Source organism: Lepidochelys kempii, chromosome 8 (assembly GCF_965140285.1).
Source record: "Lepidochelys kempii isolate rLepKem1 chromosome 8, rLepKem1.hap1, whole genome shotgun sequence".
NCBI classification, from domain to species: domain Eukaryota; kingdom Metazoa; phylum Chordata; order Testudines; family Cheloniidae; genus Lepidochelys; species Lepidochelys kempii.
The window spans coordinates 6,616,193-6,641,496 of record NC_136387.1 but is presented as its reverse complement, the minus strand read 5'-3'; the positions used below and the strand labels follow the sequence as shown (position 1 = coordinate 6,641,496).

Below are 25,304 nucleotides of genomic sequence, written 5' to 3'. Positions count from 1 at the left end.
AGCTGAGCGCTGGCAGAGGTGAGGCCCAGTGAGGATAAGGGAGTAGCGTGCAAGCTTCCCCACACCCCACTCTCCCAAAGCACCTCGGTCTGTTCCACTATAGCCCCCGGATCCTCCTCGTGCAGCGGGTCTCTGACATGGACAAACCAATGCCAAGCTGGTGACAGACGGGATTTGAAGGTGCAAGCCCACTGCCTCAATGCACTGCAGTATTCAGTGCCCTTCTGAGCCGCAACATGAACGGCAGCTGTCCGGGGTTCTCACGCAGCGCCAGTCTCAGCAGAAGGAAAGTAACCCCTGGCGTGTGAGAGCAGCGTTTCCTTACCAGCTTCCTTGGACAGAGGTTTCATTCCCTCCACTGCTTGGGAGTTCTGGGTCCTTGACACAGCACAAGGTGGGCGCCAGGTGTATTCTGGCTGAAAGGAAGAGTGAGGAATGGGCAGCGTAAGAGAGGGCATGAAACAGGAGGTCTCAGATTCTGTGCAGAACAACTTGGCAGGAGGAAGAAGGAGACGTAGGAAGGATAGTCCAGCGGTTAGGGCCCTGGCCCAACACTTGGGAGACCCAGGTTCAATTCCCTGCTCCACTAGGCTTCCTGGGTGACCTTGGGCAAGTCACGCAGTCTCTTGGTGCCTCAGTTTCCCTCTGTACAATGGGGTAACAGACTCTCCCTATCTCCCAGGGATAAATGCATTAAAGAATGTGAGGATCCCAGATATTCTAGTGCTGGGGGCCAGATAAGCACCTAGACAGACAGATGAGGGAGAGGTAAGACATATCAGCACTGACATTTTAGTTCATCAGTGGTCCGAGTCCACCAGATGGATCATGGAATCATGAGCCACAAACTCCTGAGGGCTATCCCTGGCTCTGCCACTAAGTCACATACCAAGCGTGGACCACCAGCAGCGTGTGCAAATTGCCCGGATCAGACTTTTTTGCCTGCAGTCCCTGACTTGTGCACGCAGTCATGCTGACTGCACACGCATTGTGTGTGCACAGCTGCACTCCCTCCAGGATAAGGAATGAGGCCCATAGCGAGTGGGTGGGCAGCGGCCTACACTTAGCTGGCAGGGGGTTGGGTGGAAGGAGGTGGCCATGCTGCTACCTGGGAATTGTGTGACAGGAACCGCCTTGCCTGGAACACATCCAGATGCTGCAGGAGAGGCTGGGAGGTGCGTGCAAGGAGCAGAGATGGTTACAGGACGGCTCCCCACCCTGGCCCATCCTTATGCCTTCCCGAGAGGGTACTCACAGGAGGGAAGTGGTGGAAGTTTTGCACTGGTGGATGGTCGCCCGGCATTGCTGACGGTGGGTACCGGATTTGATGCCAGTCTTCATAGCCATGGTAGACGTGGTGGGGCACTGGAGGGCTATACTGGAACTGGTACATGGGGCAGCCAGGGCCAAGAGGCCCCGGGACCGGCTCTGGGTGCAACCTCTCTCCAGAAACCTGGAAGAGGCAGACAGGCAGATTCAGGAGCAAAGCCAAGACATCCCAGCTTATACAGACCCCCTTCTGCCCATCTGTGCAAGTCAAACGTGCCCATCGTTGTAGCATCTGTGCACCACGAGCCCTGATCCTTGGCTCTGGCCGAGATGCACTTGGCACAAGATCCTAGGCCGAGGCAAAGGTGCCTGTAAGATCCCTTCATGTCCTCTGATCCCAGCACCAGCCAAGGGCAGGTTCAGTCCCCAGCATCACCTAGAGCAACCTCAGTGGTGCTATGGCTAGACGCCCCCCCACACCAGCCAAGCCCCGACACACCCTCTGAGCTGGGGGCACCAGTAACTCCGGCACACGTTCTGATTTCTTAGCCTCCCTAGCAGCTGTTTGGGTTTTTACAGCCAGGATCCCGAATCTCCAGGGTAGCCCTGGCCTACGCTGCTCCCCTTCCCACGGGGGCCCACGTTGCTCTGGCCAACAACCCGTCCCCAAGAGGGAAGAGCTGCTTCCGCCCACCACCCTCCATACCTGCTTGTGCTGCTTTAGCAGCTTCTTCAGTTTCTCCTTCTCCTCCTTCTCTCTCTGACAGTCGTCCTTGAAGAGCCGCAGCTGGAGGAGAGGTGGGGTCAGAACCGAGAGGGGACTTGCCGCAGTGTCGCACAGCGCCGGCCCCCACCCATGGACGCTGGCAGGCGCCGGAGAGAACTCCTGCCCACCGAGGGCAGGGCAGGGCAGGGCAGCCCAGCCCAGCAGACCGGGTGGCAGCAACTGACAGCCCCGCTGGGGCCCCGAGCCAGAGCACCGAACGCACCCACTGCCCCCACCCTCGCTGGGCAGATGCCAGTCTGTCCTTAGCATGATCCCAGGGGGGCTTTAAAATAAATCTGCAGCCTGGGTCACGGGCGCTGGCAGCGGGTGGCTGCTCGTTTCCTGCGGGGGGTTATGGCCCAAAAGGCAGGGGAATTTTGGCAGCTCCCATTCAAATGCGGGGGGTGTCCCTCAGGCCAAGCACTTAAAGCCACCTTATCAGCACTGACCGAAGCCCTGCCTGGCACCCCCGATGCCAACAGGCTCCTGTGGGTCTCCCACCACCTGCTGCCCCGAGAGCTGCTGACCAGCTGGGCTGTGTGCCGGGGCAAGAGGGAAAGTGGGGGACAGCCCCAAATCTCCCCGAGGGGGCAGCTTCTGCAGCTCTTCAAACAGAGAGCAGCTCAAGCAGCTACTGCCTGGGGCTGCGATGGAGGAGACGGCTCGGGAGGAGAAGAGATCTTTAAAATCTCACTGACAACAGGCCCAAACCACCCTGCATTGCCCATCCTGCTCAGCACGAGCTCCCCAAGGCTGGGGGGAGCTGGCTGTAGGCCACAGCAGAGGCAAGAAAACAACTTAATCTCAATAACCTTTTAGTGACCAACCCTCAGGGCTGGTGGGAAGCCACGGCTCACAGGAAGCCTTCGTCGCGTACCTCCCCCCCACACACCGCGAAGCAAGGGGGCTCAGCTGAGTCGGGGGGAGTGCAGACCTGAACGCTGCTAGCTGACACAAGCTTTCCTGCGCTGGGGACACAGGTATATCATCGTCATAGGTGGGGATGCACATGGGATCGCAGGGCCCTGCACACTATGAATGTACGTCTGCTGTGTTTGTCTCTGCTCCCCAGCCCCTGCTGACCCCAAAGCACTATGGAAACTGCCGGCTTCTCCCACACGAGTTCCCCTTCCCCAGCTGGCATGGCCTTCACCTCCATCCCATCTGCGTGGAGCGGTAAACAAACTGCCCACACCACACACTGAAGGGCTAGATCCCCCGAGGGCCAGGAGGCAAAGACCCAGCTCGCTGGCCGATCGGCACAAACAGGGGTCAGGGAAGGATCATGCTGAGAGATCCGGCTCCATCTGCCAGTGGGTTTCCCTTGTACCCAGTCAACTCTACCAGCATTGGCTGTCTCAATGCATCCATACACATAGCAGATGCCATCACGTGGCAGAGCTGAAGGCTCGGGGCGGACTTGTCTCCCCTGCCCCCAAAACACCTTTTGACGTGAGCTTCAGAGCACAGAGCATTCTGAGCATGACTCCCCCACTCCTCACCCAGCTGCCCTACCTGGTTGTTGGAGACTGTTAACTGCTTCTTAAGTTTCTCCAGCTGCTGCTTCAACTCTTCCTTCTCCTCATTCATTCTCTCCCTGTCGCGCCGCTCCCGCTGAAAGTCCTCTTCGAAGATCTTCACCTGGCAGACAGAAGAGGCAGAGAGGGTCACTGGGCCCTGTCAGACACCTCCCGCGGGGGCCAGGGCGTGGCAGGGGAGGCACCCTCCCTTGGAGCGCACGTTGAAATTCTTCATGCCAAGCTAACCAAAGAATTCACACCGAGCCTTAGAGATACGAGACACCACCCCCAACAGTGCAAGCCCATGTCAGACCTGGCACCCCGCTGTGTGTCCTTCAGTGACACTCCCTGTCATAGGCACTTCCAGCCGAGGCCTGGATGGGGCCACGATCAGATACCACCAATGCCGTTCCTTACAGCCTCTTCCCAGCTACACAAGAGTAAAGCTAGAGGAACGTCAACGGAGTTGCTCCCCAGCTGACCATGTTGGTGAGAATCCAAGCAGAATCTGTCCCTTTAAGCAGAGAGGAGGCTGGGGCTACCTGCTCAGAGACCCGAGACCCTTCCCAGGGTCTGCGTTAAGGCTCTCTCTGCAGCCTTAGCTAGCCCAGAGAGCTAGAGTGAGAGAAAAGAGCCACAGTTCCTCCTTACCTGCTGCTTCAGGAGCTCGTTCTGGGTCAGCAGCTCGTGTGGTCTCATGCTTCCGCCTGGCTCCGTGGCGTTACTGAGTGCAGAAGGGGTGGGAGCAGGGGCCTGGACATTCAGGGCCTCCTCCAGGGCCTGAGGGGGGACAGAGGGCACCATTAGAGTCCATAGAGCAGTGGGGCACATGCCCAGCTGGAAGAGGGCTGAGAAGGCACCCCGGGAGCAACAGATATCCAGAGTTAGTGCAGACAAACCAAGTGACCATGGTGAAGAGCACAGCCACCACCCAGGCCCTTTCTCCTCTCCTGCTCCGACTGCTGATTAAAAGAAACAAAATCCCGTGTTGTCACTGGCCCTCCCTTCCCCCCCATCACCACTTAGACAAGCCAGGGGTGAAACTAAGGACCGAACAGAGCCCCGGTCACTATCCAACAGCGAGACGTGCCTGCCGCTGCCGTGGGATGTCTGGGCAAAGCCTCCGGCTCGTCCTGCTCAGGGCATGGCTGTGTCCCTCCAGGATTTAAACATGGGAGCGGCGAGGGGCAGGTCAGCCAGAACAGACAGAGAGGGCTCAAACCCAGAGACAGGCAGGATGGGTTTGAGGAGGGGCAGGCTGGTATCCAGACCACCACCAGAGGCAGGCTTGATGCACAAGGGGTATCTGCCAGCCAAGTGCCACAAAGGGCTAATTCCCCTGTAATGCCCCATCCCCAAAAGAGAGACAGGCCCTCCCCGCAGCTGCGCTTGCAACGTGCAGCCTGTACACTGTCAGTACAGGCTCGATCTAGGACCCTGGCGACCTGCAGCTACCAACCGATGAGCTGAAGTGCCCCCAGCTGCCCACACACTGTCTGATGGAGCCCTGAGCGGAGGTCCTCCCATAATCCCCTGGCGGGGTGCGTGCATGCACCCCTGAGCGAGGCAGATTCCATCAGAGACTCTTCCCAGGGAGGGAGAAACGTTTCTTCTGTCAGCTCAGCCAATTCCTAGAACATTAGCACTCCTCCCTCTCGGGGACCGCAGGTCTCCCCGGGCCGCTGCTCTCTGGCACTGCAGTGGCCAGGAGGTATTTCTGCGAAAGATCTTGGCTAGGAAGGCAGGACAGGGAGCAGCTGCTCTGGGTTTACTGCCCAGCTGGGAGGAGGGGGAGGAAACGGGGCAGCCGCTGCCTTGCTCTGAGGCACAGTGCATTGGATACGAGGTGCAGCCAGTGCCCGGGGAGCCAGGGGATCTGCACTTTGCCATAGGTACAGGCACACCTGTCTGAACAGGCCCTTGGAAACCAAAGGCTTATCTGGGGCGACCAGGGATGGGCGCTGCCAGGCTGCCCACCTTGTTTAGCCTCTGGATCTCCTTCTCCTGGTACTCCCTTTGCTTGGTGACCGGTGCCAGCTGCTCCTGCAGGAACCTGATTCTCTGCTTCAGATCCCTCACCTCCCCAGCCAGCCTCTCCTTTTCTGCCTGAAAGAGCAAGAGGCAGGGAGGTCAGAGGAAGGAGCAGAAGTACGTTACCCACCGCCCTTCCGCCCAGGCCTGTCGTTCCCTCCCTGGGCGTGACGGGCGGGAGAAGCCACGTGGCAGAGCGGGGCGTGAGACAGGAAGACTCATCTCTCGGTTCAAGTGCCGGGGAACACAGAGAACAGCACCTCTGCTCCCATCGGGAAGGTGCCTTCTTGCACGTCCGTGGCTCAGCAGAAGGGAGTCTAGTCAGACCTCTCTGCCCTCCCCGCTAGTAGAGCTGGCCCCTCTGGAGGGCTCAGCAGATTTCGGAGCCTCTTTCCCCCCACCCCCAGCAGACGTTTCCCTAAGTCTGACCCTCTTTCCCACCACCACACACCAGTCGGGCTTGTCAGCCTGAAAGCAGCGAGATGGGCCTGCTCCTGCTTATCAGGCCCCGTGGAGGCCCTCAGCTCTGGTGCTGCAGGGTGAGTGGCAGCCCGGTTCTTGGGGCCTGACAGGACGCAGCCTCCTTCCAACCGTTCGCTCCCATCCGGGGGAGTTTGACTACGCTGGGAGGCAGAGTGCCCCCAGAGACCCTGCATGGGGCCCGCCCGCGGCTCCAAGGCGTGGCATGCAGAAGGGTCGCTGCGTCCTCACAGAGCCTGGAGGCGAGCTACACGCCCCATCTCTCCCCACTGCCCCGGCCCAGAGTTTGGTCAGTCATTCTGCTACCACAGGGACTCCGACTCAGCCGAAGAAGCCTGGCTCAGGAGATACCTCAGGAGCCAGAGGGAGACGATGTGCTGGGAAGAGCCAGGGTTACTGTGGCAAGAGGAAGCCAACGCACAAGTGCCTGGTTTTTGCCCAGCTCCTGGGTGCGGGGAGGATACAGCACTCCCCCCGGCAGGACTCACCTCCTCCACCTCAATCTTGGATTTCGCCAGGAGAAGCTTGCGATCAAAATCCCTCTGCTTCGGCTCCCGCTCTGCCTCCAGCTCACTCAGCGCCCTCTGGGAGTCCGCCAGCTTCTGGCGGAGATCCGTGATCTGCCGGGGGACAGGGCGGCCGCGTGACCGACTGGAACGCAGCGCTGCCCGCAGCTGGTTGTGCACAGCAGAGGTGCAACCCCCACCCCTATTTGCCCACCCACCCCCGCCGCATTTTAACGTAAAACTTCCCAGAGCCTCTTCTGCTGCCTCTCCCCACCCGTGTCATGCATGAAACAGGAGGTTCCAAGGGAAAGAGATGGGCTCCGATACCAGGGTGAAGATGAGAACGGCATAGATGCCTCGGCTGGCATGGACAGAGGGGGAACGAACGGCTGTATGGGTGGGGAGAGAGGCTGGGGAAAGACGGGTGCACTCAAGGGGCTGGGGATACCCGAGTAGCCCCCATGCTGCTCCCTGCAAACAGAGGGCACACGTTCGCCTCTGAGACATGTGCAAACACAGCATCTGCCACAAGCAAACTGCGTGGCACGGGCTGGCACCCAGGAGGTACCTTCTGCTCGTACTGCTGCTTCATGGACCTGAAGTGCTGATCCCACTGCTTGTTCACCTCCAGCAGCTAGGGGGAGAAAGACACAGAGTTAACTGGGACACAGACTCCCCTTGCCCCCCCGCCGAGTGGGGCGAACGGGCGTTTGCAGCCTACCAGTCTCCTACCCACAAAAATATTCTTTTCTCTCTCAGGAGCTCTGTGTGAGCAGCGTGCCCAAGCAGAACCCAGTTCTTCTCCCGCTAGCCAGGCTCATGCTCTTCGAAGTTGAGCTGAACCATCGTTTGTAAAACCTTCATGCTTCGGTGACTTTTAGTGAGCGACTAGCAGCTCCAGCAGGAGAGACAGTAGGAATGTCACAGACAAGCACGGGGCAGGCCAGCTCTGCCAGGGCACCTCAGTCCGATCCACAGCCCCCTGCTCCCCCAGCGCTCCCCCTGCCAGGCTCTGCCAGGGCACCTCAGTCCGATCCACAGCCCCCTGCTCCCCCAGCGCTCCCCCCGCCAGGCTCTGCCAGGGCACCTCAGTCCGATCCACAGCCCCCTGCTCCCCCAGCGCTCCCCCCGCCAGCTCTGCCAGGGCGCCTCAGTCCGATCCACAGCCCCCCGCTCCCCCCGCCAGCTCTGCCAGGGCGCCTCAGTCCGATCCACAGCCCCCCGCTCCCCCAGCGCTCCCCCCGCCAGCTCTGCCAGGGCGCCTCAGTCTGATCCACAGCCCCCCGCTCCCCCAGCACTCCCCCCTCCCCCGCCAACTCTGCCAGGGCACCTCAGTCTGATCCACAGCCCCCCACTCCCCCAGCGCTCCCCCCGCCAGCTCTGCCAGGGCGCCTCAGTCCGATCCACAGCCCCCCGCTCCCCCCGCCAGCTCTGCCAGGGTGCCTCAGTCCGATCCACAGCCCCCCGCTCCCCCAGCGCTCCCCCTGCCCAGCTCTGCCAGGGCGCCTCAGTCTGATCCACAGCCCCCTGCTACTCTCCCAGTCCTGGGCCTGTCCTGAGCAGACACGTCACTGTAAGACCCCCATCATGCCAAGAGTGGGACTGCTTTGTAATGCGCGTACATTAGCACTAGGCCACCCAACTCATTCTCCGTGTGAGCCAGGCCTGGCCCGCCTTTGGGGGAAACGGCCAACGTGCTAAGCCAACAGCTCCTGTGTGCGCCGTGGTGCTCCGCAGCGGGCCCAGCTCACCTCATTACGCTGATGCTCGAGGATTTTCACCTTCTTCTCACTTGTCCCTGTCACGCCCTTGCCCGATGCTTTCTCTGCCAGTGCCCCACTCTGGAAGACAGCGCAAATAGAGAACCTCAGGACCTTCCTGGCAGCTGGGCCAGACACATCCCAGAGCCAGGGAAGCGGGAGAAAAGTCCTGCGTCCAACGGCTGCCTGCCCCACCTCCCTCAGCTGTCCCCTGCCATCCCAGCGCACCTGAGAAACACAGCTCATGCTGTCTTGCACGGCGATGGCCGTCAGCCCCGCATGGCTGGGAGCAGAACCCACCCCCGTGGTTCACCGACACCAGCCTTGCGCTGGTTGTCTCTCTGCAGGTAACCAACTTGAACTTGCAGCCCAGGCAGAGTCCAGTGGCCTGTCCCCATAATCCCTTGATTCTGGCCACCACTAGCCACCCCCCAACAGCCACCCGAGCAAGCGCAGGGTAGGGCAGGGGAGAGGAATTTAGATGTCTTTAGTGTCAGGAATTGCTTTTTGGACCCCAGGAGGCGTGGGTCCCGCACAGCGCCACCTGGTGTCTGCCTCAGTCCTGTCCCCACCCCCTTCTCGGGGGAAAGGGACATCTCCCCCTCTTTGAGGAAGCGGATGTGGTGGGAGCAGCCAGCCCTGCACCTACAAAGGCGGGGGACGCCTTCTAGTTCAAGGGAGATCAGCCTTCGGCTTTGGCCCCTGCTGCTTTACTGCCTCCCTTGGCACAGGAATCCGCCGCGCGCTCCTGTTGCTGGTTTGACAGAGCAATCACCCGCCCTCCCAGTCACACAGGGTTTTCAAGTCAACGGTTAGTGAGTGCACCCGCATTCACTTGGCTTCACGACCTCCTGCTGCGGAAGTAGCATCCTCCCCAGTGTGGAGAGGGGGTCTGCACCCCAGCTCCGTGGCCAAGCCCTGGTCGCCATTTCTGTGCTTTGGCCCAAGACCATTCCTCCCCTTACAATGACTTGCTCCTTTCCAGCCCAACTCTCGGCAATGGGGGAGGGGAGCAGCCGTGCTCTGCCGCTTTGCACTTCCCCGCCGCAGCAAGGTTTGCTGGTAGCCAACACTGACCCAGTGGCAGTCAGCAAGGCTGCAGGGAGCATGGCAGAATCACACCTAGCTCTGCTGTAGCTTTATGTCCCTCCCTCCAAAATAAGCCTCTTAAAGAAACAAATACTTGCACATGTTCCAAGCTTAGGGCCTGTTTTCCCACCCTGGAGCCCTCCTTCTACAGAGGGTGACTGCTGGAGTCAGGGGCACCACCCCAGCAACACGGGTCAATGGGGAGAATCGGGCCCTGGAAGTTTAAAAATATCAGCCTATGAAGGGTTAAAGGATGCTTTGAAGATAAATGGGGGGGTTTGCCAAGAGGGCTTCCTGGCACCCTCCAGGATCACACTGTGCTCTGGACTTGGGACTCCATTCCAAGGTGCGATCAGGGTATTGTTGCAAAGGGTGGGAGCTATCCCTGTGGCGTGGGAGCTGTCCCAGGATGGCACAGGGAAGAGGAAGTGTCTTGGCTGCTCCTACCTGCTGCTGGCCAGCGCTCTCCACACCGTCCCCTTTCACGCCCACCTTGTTGCTCATCATCACCATCTTCCTCAACTCCAGGTTCTCACACCTTTGCAGCGGAAAGAGCACAACAGAAATGCAGATTGAGAGACCCTCAAGGATTCATACAGCAACCAGCATTTGACGAAGTTAACCATCAGGGCAGGGAAGATGCTCAATTCCCTCCGATCCACCCCACCACCAACCGCCTCTTGCCCAACCAACATCCTTCCTGCTCTCACCTAAGCTTCTCCGTAGCCTGGTTCCTCTGCTCCAAATCCTTCTCCAGCTTTGCCCGCAGGTCCTCGTTCTCATTACGCAGTTGCTCACACAGCGTCTGCCAGAGGAACAGCAAGTGGCTTTAGGCTCATGCTTCACACAGTCCCCTTGACATACAGTGAAAGTGCATTCCAGCGACAGAACCCCCCTTGGTTTAACAAGGCCAGGTCCCTGCCCAGCATGGCCAACTGGGCTCTATGACTTGGTCTCTCCTCCACTAATGCGACTGGAGGAGAGAAGCGCACAGACACCTATCCCTTGGGCACCACACATCTCGCTCACAGGCAGAACATGACCTCAGGCCTTCAAAGGGTGGTCCTACAGCGGCCAACCCTACTAGAGACCATAGGAATCGAACCAATGGTCCAGCTAACCCAGCAGCATGTCTCTCGGCAGCATCTGCCATCAATGCTTCCGAGGAAGATGCAAGTCATTCTATGGCCAATAGTGAGCAATTATATAATCAAGCTGTCCATGAGAGAGATTTCCCCCTTGCCCCAGGCACTTAGTGCTTTGGTCATGGCTGGAAGTGGGAAGAGACAAGGGGATGCTGCACAAGAGCAGGCTGGACACAGATGAGCCTGCAGTTTCCCCACACACAGATAGCAGGGGGACACAGAGAAGAAAAGATCGAAGGAGGGACTGGTGTGGTGGAGGGGGAAGAAATGAGGAGAGGAAAAGGGAGAGTGCAGAGAAAAGCAGCTAGGCAGTGCTCCCTGGCGGAGGTCCCTGCAGGATTTACATGGAGGGAGGGGGCAAGAGCAAGTTTCCTAGGCATGCCTACGGCGGACAGATCCCACAGGCCTCTCTGCTGTGTGCAGAAGGAATGTCCCTACCTGCAGAACGGACGTCCTCTGCTCATTCTTGTGCACTTTGGAGGCCAGGCGGTTAAACTCCAGGGCCATGCGCCCCAGGTGAGCCAAGACCTGGTTCTTGTCCGGCTCCTCAGCGAAGACACTCAGGGTGCTCTCCAGCCGCTGCAGGTGCAGCATCAGGTTAGTGTCCTCGTTCTGCAGCTCTGCCTCCTGGGAGAGGAATTGCAGGTGGTCAGAGAGGTCAGCCCGGCAGCCTCGCACCGTGGAGCTGAGGGAGAGCAGGGCTGTGCAAGGGAGGAGGCAGCCAGCCACTCAGGCAGCCTCTCTTGGCATGTCAGCAGCACCTTCCAGCCAGGGCTCTCAAGTGCGGAGTTAGCCTCACCTCGGCCCTGCCAGGCGAGCACTCCCTGACAAAGCACTTGGTTAAAGGGGAGTGAAGGTAGCTTAGCAAGCACCTTCCAGCAGGTAGAAGATAGCAGCCAAACCCAGAAGCCTCTGAGAACTGGTGCTCATCCTCCCGCTGAGATGCCCAGCGGCAAATGAATGTGGGGCCAATTCAGACCCCTAAACAGAACCCAACAGAGCATCCATACAGCACAGGGGATTTACGGGGGTTCACCCCGGGGTCCTCCTTTCTCGACCTAATTCGCACTTCTCCCTGCTGAAGGAACAGTGTCTCCCTCCACGCAGGACTCTGAGCCTCCAGTGCCCTCTAGTGGCTTCTGTGTGACTAGACAACGGTGCCCTTCTACATCCCAAAAGACACTACAATGAAACCCAAGTGGCTACCAGAATTCTAGGATCTCCCGGCTTCTCTCTCCATCACCCATCCCACACAGGCAATGCTGGCAAGCACCAGTCCCAGCCTGCCCTCAATGGCCAGCCAGAACGCACCTGTGCCCTGCCAGTGAGATCTGAACCAGCCCGGTGCAGGTTTTTCCCCACCGGCGTCTCCATTCAAGGACAGTCCCCTGGGAGACATACTGTGGGTAGCCCTGGGATAACACAGGAATCTTGGCGCGTAGGAGAGCTCGCCCAGACGACTCGGTACACAACCCTGCTCTGGCTGTGGTGCCAATCAAATGCCAGAGTCCAGGGAGATTCTCCAATGCCCCGCCTCTTGGGGGACAAGTAAGCAAACGGGACCCAATGGGCGGCGACTCCTCTTGCCCCCACCTCGCTGAGAAGTGCCAGAAGGTGCCGCTTTTGAGTTACACACTGGAACAAGTTCAGCTTGTGCTACCTGGTGCGGTATGGGAGCTGGATCCCCTGGACCTGCTCCGGCCTCGCTCAGAACTTGTCTCATCCGTTTCCTCTCCGTCTCACTGCTAGCGCCAGGTCCTCCTCCTCTGTAGCTCCTGGTATATGGGCCGGCCTTCCTGCAGCCCTCCACTGCTTCTCCAAGCTCAGCTGGGCGCAGCTCCCTCTCTTGCCTCTACCACGTAATTCCTCTCTTCCGCTGGGCTTTGTCTCTGCCGTTGTCCTGCTCCCAGTAACCCCAGGGCATGTGGGGATCCAGGTCCCAAGACAGACACTTGCCGAGATTGGCCCAGGCTGTATTTATCGTGGCCGGGCACACCTGCCGGCGTGCGTCACCCCGCACACCCACTTACTTAAGCACATGTTGACAGAACTCCCGGTTGCACCGTTCAGCTACTGAGTCCTGACTTGCCCTAAGCAATTGTGGGTGTTTAGCTGTTTGGTAACCTAGGAGACCGAAGACATCTTCTGGAGCCATGACTCCCAAGAGGGAACAGGTCTCACCCTGTGTGCCACCTGGCCAGTCCACCAAGAATGGGGCCTGCCCCGGGCAGAGTCTTGTGAGCCTTTCACCTTCTAAGAGAGCCTGGCACCGCTCCCCGGGCTGTCTGACTCACGCCCCGCCCCGCCCCACCCCACCCCCCTGTCCTTTTGCCCCCATGGCCCCGGGAAATCCCAGAATTGCAGGAGTCCACATCCACCTCTCACGCGTCCCGTGGCTGACTCAAAGGGGAAAGCGAAAAAGCAACATCCCCCAGCTTCACAAACCACAGGCCGTCCTCAGCCCTGTGACTTTTTGGCCCCATCAGCTTTTATCACCGTTAGCAATGCTGCTGAGGAGGGCACCCTGTCTGGGCACACCATGCCTGGCTCGCACTCAGCACTGTCAGCCTTCATATCTGCCCAGCCAGGTAGCACACAGGTCAGCTGTAAAGCCCCCCTGCCACTCAGACAAGCCAAGAGAAAACTGGCTAAGACAACGGCAAGCAGTAAAGTTACTGGAGCGAACTCCATTCCCAGCATCTGCCGGGGGAGCTGCTGGTATGTGGAGGTAGCTCCCTGCTATTCCAGCCCCAGCACCAACTAGCAAAGGGCGTGACAACATAACACGCTTCTGACTTTCATCACTCCACCTCATGTGTCTGCCACACATGCACCCAGCCACCCTCTTGCCTGCTCCTGGTTTCTCTCTGTGCACACTGGTTTCCTCTTAAAACGGGGTGAGTTTCCCTATGGGGTTTAAATTGGTTGAGCTGGCACCTCTCAATGGATGGTGGAAGCTGGACGGATATAAGCTGATTTCAGAGCATCCACACACAAAGTCGCACTGGATTAAACAAACCGCTATAAGTCACAGCCTTTAGTGAAACTGGTGCAAATGTGTTCGTGGGCTGGGCCTCGCACAAACCCGGGGACCTGTCCCAGTGGAGCAGCACGGGTTTCTGGGATCTGGCACTGGGGCTGTTTTTATCCAACAAGAAGCTATTCTCTTTACTGTCCTATTTCCCTCCCCTGCCCCGGATGCTGCCCGGCTCGGACACAGTGGTCTGGACCCAGAGCAAAGGGTGCAGCGACTCGCTCCACCATAGTGCCGGCAGAGTGGGAAGGATTCCCCCCTTGGCAGACTCTGGGAACCAAAACACAGGTACAGTCAGTAAGTGGACACTAGGGGGCGAGTGCCCCCTTCCTCAGCAGCTCAGCTCCTCCTCGTTCGGACAGCTCAGTCTGAATCAGCCTGCTAGGTACTGCAGCCTGCGGACAGACTCCCAGGAAAACATCCCCAGCCTGCTCAAAGCAACAGGGTGGGCGAGAAGGGCAGGGAGGCAGTGACTGGCAATGCTCTCAAAGGATGTGCTCCCCTTAGACCTGTAGATTTGTTCTGGGACTCCTGTCAGGGATACAGCCAAGCTTACCACAGGCCAGCTGAGGGCAGGCTACCCGATGGGCCTCAGTCGGGACCCTGCCCTCCCAGCTCTGCTGTGCCAGCAGCGGGCACCTGCTGAGCCGAGCCTGCTAGCCATGTGGAGTCCTATGGTGGTTTTCACAGGGATAGTTAACAGGGGGCTAAGAGGATCCTAAATAGGTCAGGGTGGGTGAAAAAATCCCATCAACTATGTGTGGGGCAGGGGGACAGTGCGGGGTGGGGGCGGGGGGCGAAATAACCCAGCGATTGTCAAGTTGCGCAGAGACCGAAAGGGTTACGAAACGTGCAGCACCAGATTGCTCCAACGATTGCATCACTCAGGACTTTACGGCCCCTTTCTTCAGCCCCGAGGCGCCCGGTTTCCCAGGCCGATGGCCTGCCCCCCTGGCTGAACGCCCAGCTGCACAGAGCCTACGGCACCTGCCCAGAGGGAAGTCACCAGCGCCGGCCCATTTGCATAAGTGAGCAACGAGGCCCTTCTGCAGCAGCCTCATGCTTTCCCCTTGTGAGCTTTCTGACCACGTCCTGGGAAATCGGCCAAGGAAAGCAATCACACGGCGGTTCTTGTGTGCGCCCCGCAGCTCCCGTGCATCACACCAGGGACTGAAACGGGGCGAGGCGATGGGGAAGTGGGTGTGGGGAGAATTGGCTGGCTGCTCCTCTGGCCTTGCTACTCCCTTAGACAAGCTGGGAATCAGCACTCTAGTCCTAGCTACTGCCCCTGATCGTCCACCACCTACCCGGCCTTCATTCCCATTCAGGAAGAGCAAATCCTGTCAGTGTAGGTGAAACCAAAACAAACAGCCTTGCCCATCTCACACAGTCCCCACCGCCTGCCCGTGGACACGCTGTGCCCCCGCTGGTTACTAATAGCTCTGTCTCAAGTCCCAAATGAGCTTCCCCCCAAGGAACCGAGCTGGCAGGATGACTCACCGACTTCCTGCTCTCCTGGGAAAACCTCTTGTCCTCACCAGATACAATTTCGAACTCTGACGAAGATCCCTGAAACAGAAGAGAGGGGAGTCAGGCCCCCACCAGGGAAACCAAATCCTGCGATGCTCCGTCACAGCAAAAGGGAGGACGGAGATTATGGGGGCAGCAGGGAAGAGAGATATTTCCCCGTTCCACCAGCTAGCTTAATGCACAGGAATGGTTTGGGCCAGCGGGTCAGCTCTTTAAGCCGCTCTATGCATTGTAAAGATGATCCTCCAGGTCTGGGGACTCGAATCCAGTGACAGACAGGTTTCCCCACAAACAGAGAGCAAGTCCTGTGTCTACAGGGGTCAGAGTTGGGATGGAAGCCCCTGAAGGGAAAGTGAATGGGCGTAGATAACGGTAGCTGGCTCTGCATTCTAATGCTGTAACGCAGAGCAGCGGTTGCAATTACATGCTAGTCTAAAGCCACAGACTCACAGTCCATTCTATCACTGATGTGGGAAACAAAACAGGGAGAAATTCTACCCCTTCGACGTGTCTGTTTCCTTAAGTCTCCGAGTTTGTTTTGTTTAATTGCCTGATAATTTCAGGGTCTGGGCTGCTAAGGGTTAACAGGCAAATGCCCCCCTTTCATCAGACTTACAGTGGATGGAGGCTTCTGAGCTTCTGTATCCTGCTCCTTCTCAGCTTTGCCTGGACCCGCGGGGGACAGGCGGGGCTCTGGTTCACCTCCTGTAAAAGGCAGAGGACACCACAGCTGTGAATGTTGGTAAACAGGAGAGCAGTGAATAGGCAGAGACCAGACAGGCTAAGAAGTCAGAGAGAACCATGATTTCCAGCTAGTGGGACAAGACAGAAACCTCCATCCCGTTCCCCGGAGCGGAAAGGGAAATCAGGCTTCCACTGGGTGAAATTCTGCACTGGCAACAAATGTTACTCAGCTGGCCCGATCCCTTCCCCCTGGCTACAAAACAACAGTGTTTTGTAACATCAACAGGTTGCAGAGAGAGGTCAGACTGCAGACTTTCCTCCCACCTAACCCACAGCAACGGACTAACAGGCACTGAGGAACGGCTTCCAACCTTGCCCAACCTTCTCCTGTCTCTTTACCCTGGCCAGTGACTGCTCGGTGGGTAAGTGGCCCAGGTAGCGCCCTGCAAATGCAGACTGTGTGCATTAACTCCCAGGCGTTTGCCTTTGGTCAGTCTGCTTTGTCAGGTAAAGTGGCTGGAACTTCCCCTGTTCGGATGCTTCACACAGCTATCCTGAAAGGTCAGGTCCAGGGCTTAGACAGTCTCTTTGCAGCCAGTCCCTGTCTCATCAGCCAGTCCCTGTGAGTGGACAACTTTAAAATAACAGCTGTCACACAGGCCTTGCCCATTCATGGATATGCTTTGCCGGGTGCAGGGCACCATTACCTCCCCGCAAACTGAAAGCCTCAGGCAGGTGCGGAATTTGCTCCCTACCCCATGCAACTCCATTGACTTGACTGGAGCTTCTCCCCCGCGCCCCCCCAATACAGAAGGCTGTTACATTAAGAACATAAGAAGGGCCAATACTGGGTCAGACAAAAAGTCCATCTAGCCCAGTAACCTGTCTTCCTTGTCTACTAAAACTAGACAAGCCATAACCTGTCTTCCTTGTCTACTAAAACTAGACAAGCCATTTACAACGCACACTTTGCTTCTCTACAAAAGAAAAAAGACACTAAACTTTCTAAACTACTACATGCTACAAGGGGCCACAGCAATGGTTCCCTCACCCCACCTAGCAATATTGTTAACCTATCCAACTATACTCTCAGCCCAGCAGAAGCAGCTGTTCTATCTCGGGGCCTCTCCTTCTGCCCCTCCACCCCCACGAACATGATACAGTTCTGTGGTGACCTAGAATCCTATTTTCGACGTCTCCGTCTCAAGGAATATTTCCAAAATACCTCTGAACAACATACTAATCCACAGAGGTCTCCCTGCCAACACTACAGAAAGAGGGACTCTAGATGGACTCCTCCTGAAGGTCGAAACAGCAGACTGGACTTCTACATAGAGTGCTTCCGCCGACGTGCACGGGCTGAAATTGTGGAAAAGCAGCATCACTTGCCCCATAACCTCAGCCATGCGGAACGCAATGCCATCCACAGCCTCAGAAACAACTCTGACATCATAATCAAAAAGGCTGACAAAGGAGGTGCTGTTGTCATCATGAATAGGTCGGAATATGAACAAGAGGCTGCTCGGCAGCTCTCCAACACGAGTTTCTACAAGCCATTACCCTATGATCCCACTGAGAGTTACCAAAAGCAACTACAGCATTTGCTCAAGAAACTTCCTGAAAAAGCACAAGATCAAATCCGCACAGACACACCCCTGGAACCCCGACCTGGGATATTCTATCTACTACCCAAGATCCATAAACCTGGAAATCCTGGGCGCCCCATCATCTCAGGCATTGGCACCCTGACAGCAGGATTGTCTGGCTATGTAGACTCCCTCCTCAGGCCCTACGCTACCAGCACTCCCAGCTACCTTCGAGACACCACTGACTTCCTGAGGAAACTTCAATCCATCGGTGATCTTCCTGATAACACCATCCTGGCTACTATGGATGTAGAAGCCCTCTACACCAACATTCCACACAAAGATGGACTACAAGCCGTCAAGAACACTATCCCCGATAATGTCACGGCTAACCTGGTGGCTGAACTTTGTGACTTTGTCCTTACCCATAACTATTTCACATTTGGGGACAATGTATACCTTCAGATCAGCGGCACTGCTATGGGTACCCGCATGGCCCCACAGTATGCCAACATTTTTATGGCTGATTTAGAACAACGCTTCCTCAGCTCTCGTCCCCTAAAGCCCCTACTCTACTTGCGCTATATTGATGACATCTTCATCATCTGGACCCATGGAAAAGAAGCCCTTGAGGAATTCCACCATGATTTCAACAATTTCCATCCCACCACCAACCTCAGCCTGGTCCAGTCCACACAAGAGATCCACTTCCTGGACACTACAGTGCTAATAAACAATGGCCACATAAACACCACCCTATACCGTAAACCTACTGACCGCTATTCCTACCTGCATGCCTCCAGCTTTCACCCTGACCACACCACACGATCCATCGTCTACAGCCAAGCTCTGCGATACAACCGCATTTGCTCCAACCCCTCAGACAGAGACAAACACCTACAAGATCTCTGTCAAGCTTTCTTACAACTACAATACCCACCTGCAGAAGTAAAGAAACAGATTGATAGAGCCAGAAGAGTTCCCAGAAGTTACCTGCTACAGGACAGGCCTAACAAAGAAAATAACAGAACGCCACTAGCCGTCACCTTCAGCCCCCAACTAAAACCCCTCCAACGCATTATTAAGGATCTACAACCTATCCTAAAGGATGACCCAACACTCTCACAAGTCTTGGGAGACAGGCCAGTCCTTGCCTACAGACAGCCCCGCAACCTGAAGCAAATACTCACCAACAACCACATACCACACAACAGAACCACTAACCCAGGAACTTATCCTTGCAACAAAGCCCGTTGCCAATTGTGCCCACATATCTATTCAGGGGACACCATCACAGGGCCTAATAACATCAGCCACACTATCAGAGGCTCGTTCACCTGCACATCCACCAATGTGATCTATGCCATCATGTGCCAGCAATGCCCCTCTGCCATGTACATTGGTCAAACTGGACAGTCTCTACGTAAAAGAATAAATGGACACAAATCAGATGTCAAGAATTATAACATTCATAAACCAGTCGGAGAACACTTCAATCTCTCTGGTCACGCAATCACAGACATGAAGGTCGCTATCTTAAAACAAAAAAACTTCAAATCCAGACTCCAGCGAGAAACTGCTGAATTGGAATTCATTTGCAAATTGGATACTATTAATTTAGGCTTAAATAGAGACTGGGAGTGGCTAAGTCATTATGCAAGGTAGCCTGTTTCCTCTTGTTTTTTCCTACCCCCCCCCCCCCCCCAGATGTTCTGGTTTAACTTGGATTTAAACCTGGAGAATGGTCAGTTTAGATGAGCTATTACCAGCAGGAGAGTGAGTTTGTGTGTGTATGGGGGTGGGGGGGATGTGAGAAAACCTTGATCTATGCAGGAAATAGCCCGACTTGATTATGTAAAGAGCTGTCACTTTGGATGGGCTAGCACCAGCAGGAGAGTGAATTTGTGTGGGGGGGTGGAGGGTGAGAAAACCTGGATTTGTGCTGGAAATGGCCCACCTGTTGATCACTTTAGATAAGCTATTACCAGCAGGACAGTGGGGTGGGAGGAGGTATTGTTTCATGATTTCTGTGTGTATATAAAGTCTGCTGCAGTTTCCACGGTAAACATCTGATGAAGTGAGCTGTAGCTCACGAAAGCTCATGCTCAAATAAATTGGTTAGTCTCTAAGGTGCCACAAGTACTCCTTTTCTTTTTGCGAATACAGACTAACACGGCTGTTCCTCTGAAACCTGTCTTCCAACAGTGACCAATACCAGGTGCCCCAGAGGGAATGAACAGAGCAGGTGATCCATCCTGTCGCCCATTCCCAGCTTCTGGCAAACACAGGCTAGGCACACCATCCCTAATATACGTGCACTAGGGAAGGTTAACGGGCAGGCCAGATGCGACTTGCCAAACTTTGCTCTGACCTTCTCCCTCCACAAATGCAGAGCAGCGGTTGCAATTACATGCTAGTCTAAAGACACAGACTCACAGGCCATTCTATCACTGATGTGGGAAACAAGGACACCTCACAGGCCATGCAACTCCCTGGGAAATCAGGGTCAGAGGCGTGTGTGTGTACGTACGTATGTACATCCAGCCAAGTGTGAATCTGCTCAGACAAATACTTTATGTCCTCTTCCTGAATCTGGAGAGGACGGCTCTCCCTGGGTAAGCCTCCCACCTTCATACCTGTTATTTCGGACAGTTTGTCAAAAGAGGAAGACGACCTCAGCATCTCATTGTCCTTCACGAGGTCCTCCACCTTCTGCCGCAGCTTTGATGCTTCCATTTGGGACTCTTCCAGCAGTTCTCCTAGTGTATACAGTAAACAGAGGAGTTCGCATTTCCTGGTATTTACCCTTCCCTAGTATATAGCTGCCATGCCCCAGAGGCCAGTTCCCCAGGCCAGCCTGCATAAATCCCCTCCCCAACTTGTATTTCACAACCAGAAGAAATGGAAATGTCCACATGGCCTTCTTCACCCAGAAATAATTCTTCCCAAGCAAATAATCCCACCCTGGAACTACAGTTGTTGCTTCTCTGCCACAGAGGGACTCTGGCATGGAAACATCAAGGACAGCACATCTTACAGGGGAGATTTTGTATTTCCTATGTCTTCTTCAGTTTTTAAAAGCTCTGCTCTTAAGCCAGAGAACCTCACTCTGGGCCAGGAGGGTCCCTTTTCCAAGCCCTTTAATCTCCAGTGGGTAATACAACAACAAGACCTAATCTTTTCCCACACTCAAGCATCTTGTCAGGTGTCTCGGAATGGTGCATCGCAGTCTTCTGCTGCCTGTGAACTCTCAGATGTTACTACACATCTACACTCCAGTGGCACAGTGACAGTCCCGCAGTTGTGGCATGGAGTCGCTGCCTACAGCGACGAAGGAATCCCGTCTTCTTAGCGGTGACTGCACCAGGCGCTACACCTAACCCCGGCACACAGCAGGTGAAATTTCTCACTGCTCTGAGCGATGTAGCTAGGTCGAGCTAATTTTTCAGTGTGGATCAGGCCTTAGTCTGCATTATTTGGGTCCACAGGGCCAAAAGATTCCCCTACTTGTGCAGCGCAGAAGCCAGCAGTGAGGTGGACTAAGTGTAATCAGGTCCCACTACAGCAAGAGGGGGAAAAAGCCGTCAAACGGATTGGGGGTGGGAAGCGTCAGGTGGCAGCTCAACGTGAGCATAACCTTATTTAAAAGTAAACGCTAGCTGGATCATGGCTCCCGAGGTACATCACAGAAAGATGCCGGAGGAGCTGAGCACCCTTAAGATACTGCTCAATTCTCGTCCATGCATCAGCACAGCAACCCATCCATTTAGCACAGACCACGGGCCTGTCCGTAGGCTACACCAACAGCAAGTGTCTCAGCCCCTTCGCACGTCCCTGTGCGTAAGCCAAGAGATCCTGCCGGCACCATAGCAGATTTTACAGAGAGCCAAGAGCTTTGCGTTGCCTTCTCAGTGACGAGCTAGCCCCTGCTGCAGGTATGCCCAGCTGCGCCCCTCGCTGCAGAATGGCATAATTCATACCTGGGAGGGGTTTCCCAGGCAGGGAATTACCCCTTGGGTATCAGTTGTCCAGGGCATGTTCAGGAAAGGTTAAGAGGGGCTACACATTGAATACATAGTCCCAGTTTCCAATGTCCCAGCTAGGGAGTGTTGCAGAGCCAGCAATTGCACCCTGGGGTGGGGAAAAAGAGGGGTGTCTCTCTGTAGCACCCCCTCTAGCTGATGAAGCAGTCAGAGCACCATGCACTTTTGGATGTGGCATCATGGCTGCAAGGCAAGGGTCTGTCACAGGGAGGCAGCGGACTCTCCAGAAAGGAGAAGGATAAAATAAAAGCCACGCCCCCTACCCACACAAGTCCAGCACCACAGCAATTACCTAGAGACTTTATCCCCTGCATCTTCTCCTTCAGCCGGGTGTTCTCCTCCACCAGCCGCTCAAAGGCTGCGGCCGCCTCTTCCTGTGTCCCCCCACCAGGGTCGTAGATGCGGTAGGGTCCTTTCCCTTCCATGTCTGCAGTTTAATCATCTACCTCCCAACCAGCCATCCCTGAAAGGCAACAAATCAGAAAGTCACCCTTCCCGACCCGAGCCCCTTGAAGTGTGAGAACGGCCCTGGGGTACCTCACGCCCTAGCCCAGATCTCACAGGGCTCATCAGCATTTGGGTTCCAGCAGCTGCCAGACACAGCTATCTCCAGTTGGCCTGCTCATGATAGCTATATGTAAATGTCACCAGAGGTGGGTGGGTGGCTGGCTGCATGTGTTACAGTGGGTTAGTGCACTCCCTGGCCTCGCTGCAGACCTGCGTTTGAAGCCTGGTTCAGTTCAGCAACAATGAGCACACTGGTCTCTGTTGCTGGGTGTGGCTCAGCCACAGGACTGGGCACCAACTGGCAGGCCCCTGCTCATGGACAAAGCCTGTCCCGCCACTTCCTTTCGCCCTGTCCCCAGCATGCACAAGTGCGTCGCTGGTGTTCAAAGCCACATGGAAGCATCACAGCAGATTCTTCTCCTGTACCCTCCATCATCTCTCACCCATTAACGCAAGCTACAGCCCCTCTCAATTGCATTTACTCACATTCAGAAACTCTGGTTATTTTGGACCCCCAGCATTGTGTTTGCACACCTTTCCCTTAGAGAAAACATCTGTGGGACAGGAGCAGAGCCAGTTAAGGGCTGCTCTCTGCATAGTTTTTGCACCAATTTAACTAGCTCAATTCAGAAACCGATATCATTAAATCGGTGAGACACCTGTGAGCAGACCAACCCCAAGATGGTTTATTGCAATTATCTTTTGAAGCTTCTGAGTGATACACGTTAGTCCTACACCCAGTTTGCACTCAGGTCATTCTTTCCCCGCTACTGATTGGCCCTTTGCTCCAATCTCCTTCTCCACCTCCCTCAAAGTCATTTCACCGCAGTCTCATTCCACTTGATCATGCCTGTTCCTCTCCCCTTCCTCCTTAGAGCTGCTGGGCTCTCCTGCTCTTTGGCCATGTGGTTAACACTAGAGCTGGTTAAAACATTTTTTTTTTAAAAAGATCACAAGAGCCGTGGAAGTTGTTTTCATCACAGTTTGACAGATCAAGTTTGTTTGTTTTTTAAAGAAACGTTCCAAGGATATGGGTTTTTTTGTAAAGTGACATTTTCTAAAATGATTTTTTTCAGTTTTGACAAGATTCCCGCCACATGACTAAACAGATCAAGTAAACCTGTCAGTGCAAACAGAACAGAGAGAAAATTGCCCCACAGAATCCCCAAATTGAAACCCTCACAAAGGGAAACCAAAAGATAAGAGGGAAAAAATCTCCATGAAAAATTTGTAAAAGACTGAGAAAGAGCAGAATGGTTACATGAATATTTCCGTTGCCAGAAAATGGCCACATTTTTTAATTACAAGTTTTTTAATTACGAGTAAACGCCTTCAAACAGCTCTCAAACACACAGCTTAGTCCTGTCTGTGTTGCAAGATCAAACTCTGTTGGGCTCCACCCTGTTAGATCCATCTTCTGCAATTCACTAGATGATGACCAAAAAGAAAAGGAGTACTTGTGGCACCTTAGAGACTAACAAATTTATCTTAGCATATGCTTTTGTGAGCTACAGCTCACTTCATCGGAAGCATGCTATAGCTCACGAAAGCTTATGCTCAAATAAATTTGTTAGTCTCTAAGGTGCCACAAGTACTCCTTTTCTTTTTGCAGATACAGACTAACATGGCTGTTACTCTGAAACCAGTCATAGATGATGACCGTGTCAACACAGAACCACAGATCGGGCTCTGAGACATCTCAGATAAGCCCAATAGTTCGTTAAATAGGATTTTTGGCCCCAGGTGCCTCCTGGATACATTCCATGGCCCAACCCAGACATATTCCCAGGTGGAAAAAACAGTCTGTGTTAAGTTAACCAGTTATACAAGAAACAAAAGGCCTGGGGAACCACTAAGTTATTTGCTGGGCCTAAATACCTGGACGTGGCTCAGCCGTGTGCAGAGAATCAGGTAGCGGTGGGCGAGGGGAGAAGAGAGAAAATAGCTGACACCATGACATTTATTTATTAAGCCACCATTTTTATGGATCTCTCAAAAAAAAATAAAAAAATAAAAAAATAAAAAAAAATCACACCACTGGCTGGCTTTCTGCATCAGTTAAGTGAAACACTCCTTCTTTAAGCTCCAGGAACACCTTTGCCAGCTGCTACATGGCAATCAAAGGCTGCTAAATTACATTTAATACTTCTCAAATTACTTTTCCAGGTAAGCAATGGCTGTAGTAGTCACCACAGGGATGTTATGAAATTGCGAACGGGGTGGAGCGGCTACCTGAGAATCACTGTATCATCACAAGTTCCACGCTAGAGCTGGTCAGGAATTCTTCCACAAATAGTTTTGGTTTTTTACCCCCAAAATGCCAATTCATCAAAGCCAAATCTGTTCACAAAACAGGGGCTGGATTCGACAAATCTCCTAACTCAAAAACCTGGGAAAAGAAAAGATTTGAGATTGTCTAAATGGACATTTTACCATTTTCAAAACAGGAAGTTTCACGTGTTTTAAACAAAATGACTTTTTGTTTTGAAATTTTTAGTACATTTATATTTAAAAAAAAAAAAAAAGGAAGAAAGGAAGGAGAGCCGTTCAAAGAACAAAGATCAAAATTGAATCAAGATCTTTTGATTGAGCCAAATTTTTTTCCAGGTTTTCCACTGGCAAAAATTTTCAAGTTTTTGATTTTTCATCCCGGTTCGGGGCTGGGAATTTTCTCGATATCTCACATTTTTGTGGGACAGGAAAGCTCTAGTCCACGCTCTGAAAATTTGAAGCCCCCTGGCTTGAGGCACAGAGATACTTCCAAGTTTACATAACCTGCCTGTCAGCGGGATCAGGGACTTTCCAGATGACAATTGCCACCTGACAGGATCTGCAACCAGAATAGCAATTAACTCACTGATTGTTTGAAGATAATTAACATGACCTAGGGAGGGACTTTTCCTCCAGAGTAAGGTTTAAAAAACTGGTAGTTAGAATGCACTGGGACCCTAAAGGCACAGCTCTGCGCACTTTCCCTTCTCTCAATGGATGTATTTCACTAACCAGGACTGGATTCCAACAACGCCCACTACGATACAATTTGTGTCCTGGGTTGGAGGCCCAGGAGAAGATTTGCAGGTCCAGTCCCTCTGCTTACTTCTTTGGAGTGCTGCGAGTGCATTATCTTATCACGAACATGTCGCAAAGGCCTCCAGCGCACTGCAGTTAACACAGGGCAAATCCCACATTCCATTTCCGCCACTGGCAGCCCTCGTGAAAGAGGAAGTACTGAATCCCAGTCTACAAGTACCGACATGGGGAACAAATATTTAATAACGGGCTCTTCAATCTAGCAGGTCTAACACAATCCAACAGCTGGAAGCTGAAGCTAGACAAATTCAGACTCGAAACAGG

General features: G+C 54.6%; 1 protein-coding gene across 3 annotated transcripts in view; it reads right to left on the bottom strand.

Moving 5' to 3' along the window:
• Window positions 1-25,304, bottom strand: part of TNIP1 (TNFAIP3 interacting protein 1) — a 48,331-nt gene that overhangs the window by 3,806 nt on the left and 19,221 nt on the right. For 2 of the 3 annotated variants that reach the window (XM_073355313.2, XM_073355312.2), the window contains exons 2-17: window positions 21,736-21,906; window positions 20,037-20,159; window positions 15,747-15,835; window positions 15,101-15,169; window positions 11,005-11,193; window positions 10,132-10,226; window positions 9,869-9,959; window positions 8,324-8,413; window positions 7,141-7,206; window positions 6,555-6,686; window positions 5,533-5,661; window positions 4,207-4,335; window positions 3,551-3,676; window positions 1,976-2,056; window positions 1,256-1,453; window positions 326-416 (exon numbers count right to left, since the gene is read on the bottom strand). In XM_073355313.2, the coding sequence (XP_073211414.1) occupies window positions 326-416; window positions 1,256-1,453; window positions 1,976-2,056; window positions 3,551-3,676; window positions 4,207-4,335; window positions 5,533-5,661; window positions 6,555-6,686; window positions 7,141-7,206; window positions 8,324-8,413; window positions 9,869-9,959; window positions 10,132-10,226; window positions 11,005-11,193; window positions 15,101-15,169; window positions 15,747-15,835; window positions 20,037-20,159; window positions 21,736-21,868 (1,831 nt within the window). In that variant the 5' untranslated portion in view covers window positions 21,869-21,906. The remainder of the gene's footprint in view (window positions 1-325; window positions 417-1,255; window positions 1,454-1,975; window positions 2,057-3,550; window positions 3,677-4,206; window positions 4,336-5,532; window positions 5,662-6,554; window positions 6,687-7,140; window positions 7,207-8,323; window positions 8,414-9,868; window positions 9,960-10,131; window positions 10,227-11,004; window positions 11,194-15,100; window positions 15,170-15,746; window positions 15,836-20,036; window positions 20,160-21,735; window positions 21,907-25,304) is intronic. The other variant, XM_073355314.2, reaches the window with a different exon arrangement.